Consider the following 9,341-nt stretch of genomic DNA (forward strand, 5'->3'; position numbering starts at 1 on the left):
TCACCTGCACTCTAACTGGAAGATCAGGCATCTCCTCACCATTCACAACCTCACTGGGGACGGAAGGCTCACCGTGAATATTTGTGTCTAAGTATCTCAGAAGAGCGCCTTCCTGCTTTGATAGAAAAGCTTCCTTTTCTTTCTCTTTCTTTTTCTGAATGCTGCCCCAGACAGGCGTTTTCTTCTTTCACTCATGACTGCTGTTCTGTGCCAGCTATAGTGGCTCTCAACACTCAATTGAAGGGCACAAATAAGCAGCCTGGTAGCAGGGCCTGAGTAAGGAAAGATATCAGCATCTTAAGGGCCTAACTGGCTCCTACTACTTCAGCTGACTGCCTGTTCTCCTTAAGTGGGTTCAGGGAAGCAGCAGGAAACAGGAAGCTCCCTGAGAAGCTGGTGTTAGTCAGTCCAGACTTCTGGGGGTGCTAGAGAGGTAAATAAGAGGCTCGTCTTCCTCTCTCTCCCTGCAGCTCCTGCTGCTTTCTGTTATTCCCTCTGTCCTTTTCTCTTGCCTGCCTGTTATGTCTCTTGTGCCCTCCTTCCTCCAGCACAGCACTCCCCCATCTCTGTGCATCTAGAGCAGAGAGAATACATATGCACCAGCAGCAGACACAATTTTCTTCTGGTCCTAGTGGTGTCCCCCCCACCCCCTCAGCCTGGCACTTGAGGCAGCTGCCTCAGTTCGCCTCATGGTAAGGCCAGCTCTGTTCATATAACACAAGAACCAGGGGTCAATTAAATTAACAGAAAGCAGGTTTAAAACAAAAAAAATAAGTACTTCACACAATGCAGTTAACTTGTACAACTCATTGCCAGGGGATGTTGTGAAGACCAAAACTATAATGGTTCAAAAAGATTCAGATAAGTTCATCAATGACAATTAGCCCACATGACCAGGGATGCAACCCCATGTTCTGGGCATCCTAACCCTCTAACTGCCAGAAGCTGGGAGTGGACAACAGGAGACAGAGCACTTGATAACTGTCCTGTTCTGTTCATCCCCTTGGAAGCTTCTGGCATTGGCCACTGTCACAAGACAGGATACTGGGCTGGATGGACCACTGGTCTGATGCAGTATAGATGTTCTTATGTATGGGCCCAACAAATTGTTCACAAGCCAGAAAACTTTAAAAATAAGAAAATGAGATTGCAAAAAAATCACAATAATTGGCGTGGGAGCTCCGGGGCAAGTGTAGTACCTAAGACTAATGTTAATTAAAAAAAAAAAAGTTAACTGAATTGCAAGTTGTCTCCCCCCAAAAAAAATATTTTCACAAAAAACCCTAAAAAAAACTTAGCCAAATTAGACAAAAAAACCCACTACTTACTTCTATATATAAATATCATAATAAAAGTCTATAAAATTAGTATTTATTTTTAGTTTTCATATAACAACCATTTACACCCTGAAAACACAGTATCTGATTTTTTTCTTTTTAAATGTAGAGTTTCTCTCTCTCAAAGAACACAAGCAGTTTGGAAATGCAGCAAAGTTTAAGGCTACCTAACCAGAGCTAGCCATTTGAATACAGAGACAGAACATAAAAATGAATGTACAATAGCTTCAAAGAAGAAAAAAAAGGAACATGAGTTTTTACAAAAAAGTTGTTCAAAGAACACTTATTGGTCCAAAATTTTTAATACAAAATTTCTTAAAACATGTTTGAAATGAGAACCACCTGCACAATTCCAGACCCACAACTGCTGTTTAACAGATCACTATCTGAACAATTTCTGTGAATAAATACATCTTACACAACACCCATACAAGAGTAACAGAAATATTATTGAACTGATATTTATTACTGGACCTTAAAAGTTTGTACCAAAGTCACACCTATACTATTACTTAAAAAACCCTCTACTACAAAATTAGTTTTAATACTAAGAAAAATTCAGGATTCATTGTTTTGTGATATGTTTTGATTCTTAAACAGGTAAACCAATGGTTAAAATGAACAATTTTAATTAATTAGAAACCCAAGGGGATTGGTTCTATTTCCTTTGTATTAGGCTCTTTTTAAAAGGTTTGTTTTTGGAGGAGGAAGATTACTGATAAGGAACAAGTGATATGGAATTAATTTTACTCTTTGCACACAACTGCTGTTATAACTAAATTCAACAACTTTAACTCTTAAATATTTCATTTTATTCACTTACAGAGAGGAATGAATGTCACTTATGGTTTTCAAATCCAAGACAAATAAATAATAATTAATATAATTCTTAAATTGGTTCATCCATTAGAGGTCACTTTATTCTACTATCACTCAGCAAGCTATGGTCCACCACTATTGACCACCAATTCTTTAAATATTACTTTTTGTAAAGCTCATGAGCATTGGCTAGTGGAAGGCCATGTAAACAATGAAAAAAACCTTAGGTTATTTTCTTTTTTGCCTCCAGTTCTTCCTTTAAATGGCAATTTCCCCTTTCTATTCATTCTGGGGCTATTTTCCACATCAATTCCTTCAAACTACCTATTATGCTGGTTACAGCCCTGTAGCACTTCTTTTAGAGAGAATGGTTAAACATGCCAATCCAGCTAGACTTGTGAAGTATGGACACACCAACAGGATCAACAAATGATTTACACAATTAGCCATTAGCGCAGCTACTGCATGGCATTATTTTGTCTTTAACTTTTAGTGCAACAGAAGCTAATGACTCCAAGCCTCCTATATCCCTGAGCAATATGCTACTATGTCATCTTACTGGGCTGGCTCAAAGTCAGTACTTTTTTTATTTCACAACTTCCACAGAAAGTAATTGCCTCTATTTCTTCAATGATTGTCATCAAAGAGTGACTACACTGAAGCTATGAAATCTCTCACATAGCAAAGTGTTTAGTTTATAATTGAAGACTCTGGTAGGAGTAGGGGGTTATGTAAGGGTTACTGATACAATGATATTTACATAAAAAATTACGAATAAGTTACATCTCTGAAACAGAATGGAGAATCAGATTCCTCCTGATTTGCTCACAAATTTGTGGACATCCATGTAGCTCAGAACCTCAAAAGTGCAACCACAAAACAATACAGGTATAACACAGCAGCAACAATTTTAGTCTTCCATCTTAATATTTAACTCGCTTTTTTTCACTCAGTAAGATACATATCCCTCCATCACTTCAGCATGAGATTCGGCTGCAGATCTTTGTCCCCATCACACAGGTGCTCCTGGAAACTGCTGCTGCCTTTGCTCCAAAGCTTGTTGACTTAACAGTTGCTGCTGTTTCTGCAGAAACTGTACCACCTCCGGACTTCTTAATAATGACTTAAAGAAAAGAGGATTTTTTAAATGGACACTAAAATATTTAGAATAGAAAAATATGCCATATTCGTGAACTATGCATTATATCAGTTTGTTCCTTATATTTTATAAATGGGAGTTCAATAAAGTTAACATATTACAAAACATGCCCACAAAACACACCAAAGTGGGAACCGTTTTCATCCTTACAATACCCCCAGAAAAGAAATGGAGTCAACATTAATGCCACCTTTGGTTAACTGAATCAAGACTGAAAGATGTGCATGATATGCCACTTCATAATACTGTATACTTTTATTAAACAAAAATAAGTTACTGTCATATAGACAATGTAAACATCTGCTTTAAAAATATTTAACTGCAGTTTAATTTGAACTATGCTACTTGTATTCCATATAGCAAACTACCTCAAATCCCTGTTCTTTTGGAGAAATACAGAGTCTGTCATTGAAGTAAGATTTCTATAAATATAAAATATTTATATAGTTTATCATACTAACTTGTTACAAGACAGAAACAAACAACTCTTATGAAAGCATGAAAGGAAGCACTGTCTTGTGAAGCGGATGGGAGTCAGGAGTTTTAGGTTCTATTCCTGGCACTATCACTAACTTGTTATGGGCCTTGGCCAAATAACTTTTGTGCCTCAATTCCCCACTTGTCCCTCCCTACCCCATCTGCAGCACCGGTATAATTACCTAACTCCCAAAATGAGTACTTAGAAAGTCATTTGAGATCCTTGATTAAAAGGTGCCATAAAAGTGCTAGACATTATCTACTATATTAGGAAATGTTTTCATCTTTGAGTACTTGAAGTTTTCCAGAAAGCCAGTTTTTTTTCCAAGATGTATACATTAACATTCCATTTAAAAATATCCTTAGGGTTTATGAGATCATAATATAATATATAATAATAGGAGATATACCTAATCTCCTAGAACTGGAAGGGACCTTGAAAAGTCATTGAGTCTAGCCCCCTGCATTCACTAGCAGGACCAAGTACTGATTTTTGCCCCCGATCCCTAAATGGCCTTCTTAAGGACTTGAACTCACAACCCTGGGTTTAGCAGGCCAATGCTCAAACCACTGAGCTATCCCTCCTTCTCATATATGTTGCCCCAGGTGGGATATATTAAAATCAAAGGGATCTTTTCTAAAAGAATATTGCTCAATGAAAGAGGCAAAGCACTGAAGAGACAGCAACACAGTTCAAGGAGAATCTGTGCATCACATTTCCTATTTGGTGGGCAGAACCATGAATGAAAGAGCTTCAGTCTTGTGCAAAGGCCTTTAAAAGAAATACATACTTTTCCAAGAGCATCTGGTTGCTATATTTCTAGGGAAATCATAAAAGTGTTTTCAGTTTCCATTACTAAAAGGACCTTGCCAAGTGCAGCTAAGAGCTGTGAAGGTACTGTCACTCAGGCAAGGGAGCCGAAGCGGTGCAATTCAATAGCAAGACTCAGAGAGCTGCAGCCAATGGGCGGCTTTGTGACACAATTTTTTCTGCAGGATACTTTAAAGAATTAAATAACAATTTCCTTTTCATGGACACTATTCCAAAGTTTATTTCTAGACTTTAAATAGGTACTTCTATGTATTGTATCTCACTGGGAGAAGGGAGACAAAATAAGGTTATTTTGCTGTAAACCTAGCATTCTGAGGTCTTTTCTTTAAAGACTTTCATCTTCAAAATATCTGGGATCTGGAGTCCTCCATGCACATAGGTGCCTAAAGAGACCTGCAACACAATAATCAGGGCTGGTTATGCTGCTTGTCATTGTTAATGGAGGTAGTAGATGAACCATTTGATTCTCTTTGATGGAAAGAGAACAAAAACAATGGTAAAGGTACAGTAGAAACAATCACAATATATTTGGTGGTTTTGGCTTTTATTAAGTTCTCTCCTCCATGTAAGTGATATTCAGAAGGGCCGCATGCCAAAAGTTGCCGATTCCTGGATTAACAGATTAAAACATCCTAGATACATTATGAATGCTATCTGCCCAAAGAAAGAACTACACACTTTTCTAATAGTAAAGAAATGTCCACTTTCAGCTAATGTAACTGATTCATATACTCATGATTATTCATATTTGTGTTCTGTGCAGATGTCGAAATGTGCATCTTTCATGTCTACTGTGATATTTCAGTTTTAAAAACTTGTTCCTATAACTATGTAATGCACAACAGCAATCTACTGACTTCCAAGTTTCCAGAGAGGCACCAATAACTTTCAATACATATTCTATCTGTAGAAAAGGAGTGAGCAACAGAACTTTTCCAAAAATTGGTTCTCAAAATGCAACCCTACTATCTTCAGCCTTGTGAAGCCATGGTACTTACCAGCCTTTTCTGATTCAATACTTGTTCTAAAAGAGTAGGTCTTGCTGGGCGATCTCCAATAGACCCTGTTCTTTGTTTTGTAACAGAAACTGAGCCTTCAACACAATCCTGGACATAAGAGACAAAATACGAGAGGAAAGATAGATGTTAATGTTTTGTCATTACAATGCATTTTCATTTCTACAGGGTAAAGATCTCAGAACAAAAGGGCCTGCTTCCCCTTCCTAACCTGTGGAAGGAAATAAGGTGTGCCAGAGAGGAAAAGAAACCACCCAATGTTCTGTTTTTCCCCTTTCCCTCCATAAAGCTTCCAGTCTCCATTTGCCACAGTGAGCACGACTTCAAAAACTGGTGAATTACACTTCTAAATTAGACTCCTAACCAAGTTACCACAGCTAATTAATAAAACTTTAATCTATTTGATTAAAAATTAAGTCATTTGAAACAGCCCAATTCTTCCCTCCACACTTTTTAACTATATTTCCCTGAAAGTAATGTGTGTCTAGAGCAGGGTTCTCAAACTGAGGGTCGGGACCCCTTAGGGTAGGGGTCAGCAATCTTTCAGAAGTGGTGTGCTGAGTCTTCATTTATTCACTCTAATTTAAGGTTTCACGTGCCAGTAATACATTTTAACATTTTTAGATCTCTTTCTATAAGTCTATAATATATAACTAAACTATTGTTGTATGTAAAGTAAATAAGGTTTTAAAACGTTTAAGAAGCTTCATTTAAAATTAAATTAAAATGCAGAGCCCCCAGACCAGTGGGCAGGACCCACGCAGTGTGAGTTCCTACTGAAAATCAGCTCGTGTGCCACCTTTGGCACGTCTGCCATAGGTTGCCTACCCCTGCCTTAGGGGGTTGTGAGATTATATGGGGGGTCGAAAGCTGTTAGTCTCCACCCCTGACCCCGTTTTGCCTCCAGCATTTATAATAGTTTTAAATATATAAGAAGTGTTTTTAATTTATTTTGGGGGTCACACTCAGAGGCTTGCGATGTGAAAGGAATCACCAGTACAAACGTTTGAAAACCACTGGCCTAGAGAGTCTCAGGTTGAAGGCTAAGTCAGGCTATATTCACAGCGGGGCAGTTCTAGCCACAGTTCAGCACAGATAAGGTGCTGCAGATTCCTCACTGGTTTCTCTCTGGCCTGAGGCATCCCACCCTGTAAAAGCAGCAAAGAATCCTGTGGCACCTTATAGACTAACAGACGTTTTAGTCTATAAGGTGCCACAGGATTCTTTGCTGCTTTTACAGATCCAGACTAACACGGCTACCCTCTGATACTTGCCACCCTGTAAAGTTTGTTAACTATTCTTCCAACTGAAAGGGGTCAGACAAATATCTATTCTAGCATCTACTACTTCAACACTGTTGAAGAAAAAAAAAAAGAAATGAAAAAGAGACCTATTAGGAGATGAACCAGTGCTTGAAAGCATATAATCTAATTTTAAATGTCAAAAGGCTCAGCCTTTATTAGATGCATATATGAGTATTCTGTGTACACACTACATAGTTTTGGAAAAAGAAAATCCTGCCCCTTCCAAAACCACCCCCTCAGTACAAACCAAATCCATCTCCAATTTTTTTTTAACTCGGTAGAAGAAATGCGGTTTCCCCCTTCCCAAAACTATTCCAAAATACAATGCATGCACAAAATGCAAAATCTGCTTGAAAACACTTTATAAAAATTATGGCAACTATCAGAGACTACATTGTATAGAGTTTGGGATTGAGAGGCAAAACTGCTGAAAAACAAGCTGAGTGCTAATACCAGTTCTGCCACTGATTGACTGTGTGATCTCTGTGCCTCTGTTTTTCAATCTATAATATGTAGATAACATTTATGAAGATGTTGTGTGGCTTGATATAGCTTTGAATGTTAATTACACAAGGACTAAGCATACTTAGAAGGTTTCATTAAGTGTAACAGGGGGGTAGGGAGAAGGGAGCAGGAAAGCAGACGGTCAAAACGTTATTCTCTGCAAGGCTTTCCCTGGCACAGTGGCCTCAGTCTATAAGATGGGTGTGGATTTCTCTCTGGTAAAGGAGTATTACCATTACTATTATTGGAACTACGTGGGCCAACACAAACATGCTTAAATAACTGGAACTCAAGAGGTCAAGAAATCATACCAGGCTGACAGGCTCGTTAAATAAAGAACTCACTTTTCGCGGAGAGTAGGAGCAGACAAAACGCTAGGCAGGCGATGTAAATAACTAGTGCCATTCTGCACCGAATCTGTACATTAAGTGGAGGAGAGAACCAGGAGAGTTATGTGGCTCTCCAGGGAGGGAGGTGCTGCTCCCACACTCCCTGTAACAGCAGCACATAGTGGCAGGCTAAGTCCCCTCCCTCCACTGGGGGACCCCACCGAAAAGCTGATTACCTGCAACTCACCCTTCGCTCAAGTGATTCGGGGTGCTACTAACTGGGCGCTGCACAGCGGGCTACCCCTGCACACAGCGGTGGGGGGACTGATGTGTTGCCTCCGCTACCACCCCCTCCCCCTGCACTAATCTCTACCCTAATCCCTCGGCACTGTGACACAGCGGTGAGCCGGGCACTAACCCCTCACCTCGGCCCGCGCGCTGCCGCCCGGGGTGGCAGCCCCGCCCTGCGCTGGGGGCACCCCGGCCCCGCCCAGGGCCTGGTCGCTCTTCTTGCGCTTGTACTTGTCCTTGTACATCTTGTTGCGGTGGCGCTTGCACATCCAGGGCTTGCGCTGCTTGGCCACCTGCGTGGTGGTCTCGCTGCAGCCCTGGTACGTGCAGCTCTGGCAGCCGCCGCCCCCCGCGGGGGTCTCCCCGCCGGAGGCCGCCGCCGCCTCCTCGTCCTCCAGCTCCTCGGGGCTGGCCGTGCTCTCGCCGCCCGCCGGCTCGCCCTCCTCGGCCGCGTCCCCTTCGCCCTCGCCCGGGCACACCTCGCACAGGAACACGAGGCCGCCCGAGGTCTCCGGGGCCTGCGCGGGGCCCTGGTGCCGCCCGGTGCCCCCCGCCGCCTCCTCGTCGCCGCTGCACGGCTGCATCACCAGCAGCGTCAGCCGGGGCGGCGAGAAGGAGGCGGCGGCGGGGCCGGGCCGCAGGGCCCTGCTGCTGCCGCCCGGACCCTCCGTCCCGCTCTCCCACCCGCCGAGCGCCAGGCGCTGCGGGTGGCTCTGGACCGGGAGCCACAGAGCAGTGACTGCGCAGGCGGGCTGCCCTGACAGGCGACCAACTGTAAACGCTGCGTGTCAGCACTGAGACCTAGTGCGCGTGCGCGGCTACACTGTAAGCCTCCCTAACTGCCTATTGCGCATGCGCCCTGGGGGCAATGACAGACGCGCGACTAAAAAAAGAGTATATGAGTATTAAAAAAAGAATACGGCGGCAGCTGTTGAGGGGACTATGGAGTGAGCACGCATGCGTATTATGGAAAACTATCTTGGCACGTAAGGAAGTGCTACACCAGGGTGACAGAAAATCAAGTGCACGTGCGCGGCGGTTGCTCTGTCCCGATCCCAAGACGCAATTTACTGCACCTGCGCAAACTCGATATGGACGACAAGGCGAGGAATGAGGCCTGGTCCACATTACAGCGTTAAATCGATTTAAACAGTGTTAAATTGATTTAACGCTGTACCCGTCCACACTACAAGGCACTTTAAATCGATTTTAAGGGCTCTTAAAATCGATTTCTGTACTCCTCCCCAACGAGAGGAGTAACCCTAAAATCAAT

General features: G+C 42.2%; 1 protein-coding gene across 1 annotated transcript; it reads right to left on the bottom strand.

Annotated features, from left to right (window-relative positions):
• Positions 1-1,355: 1,355 nt before the first annotated feature.
• Positions 1,356-8,842, bottom strand: RFXAP (regulatory factor X associated protein). Its single transcript, XM_050937338.1, has 3 exons — positions 8,203-8,842; positions 5,623-5,730; positions 1,356-3,279 (listed from the first exon to the last, which is right to left on the bottom strand). The coding sequence occupies exons 1-3, from the start codon at positions 8,650-8,652 to the stop codon at positions 3,169-3,171; spliced, it is 669 nt and encodes a 222-aa protein (XP_050793295.1). The 5' UTR covers positions 8,653-8,842; the 3' UTR covers positions 1,356-3,168.
• Positions 8,843-9,341: the final 499 nt, after the last annotated feature.

The sequence above is a fragment of the Gopherus flavomarginatus genome, chromosome 1, assembly GCF_025201925.1.
Source record: "Gopherus flavomarginatus isolate rGopFla2 chromosome 1, rGopFla2.mat.asm, whole genome shotgun sequence".
NCBI lineage: Eukaryota > Metazoa > Chordata > Testudines > Testudinidae > Gopherus > Gopherus flavomarginatus.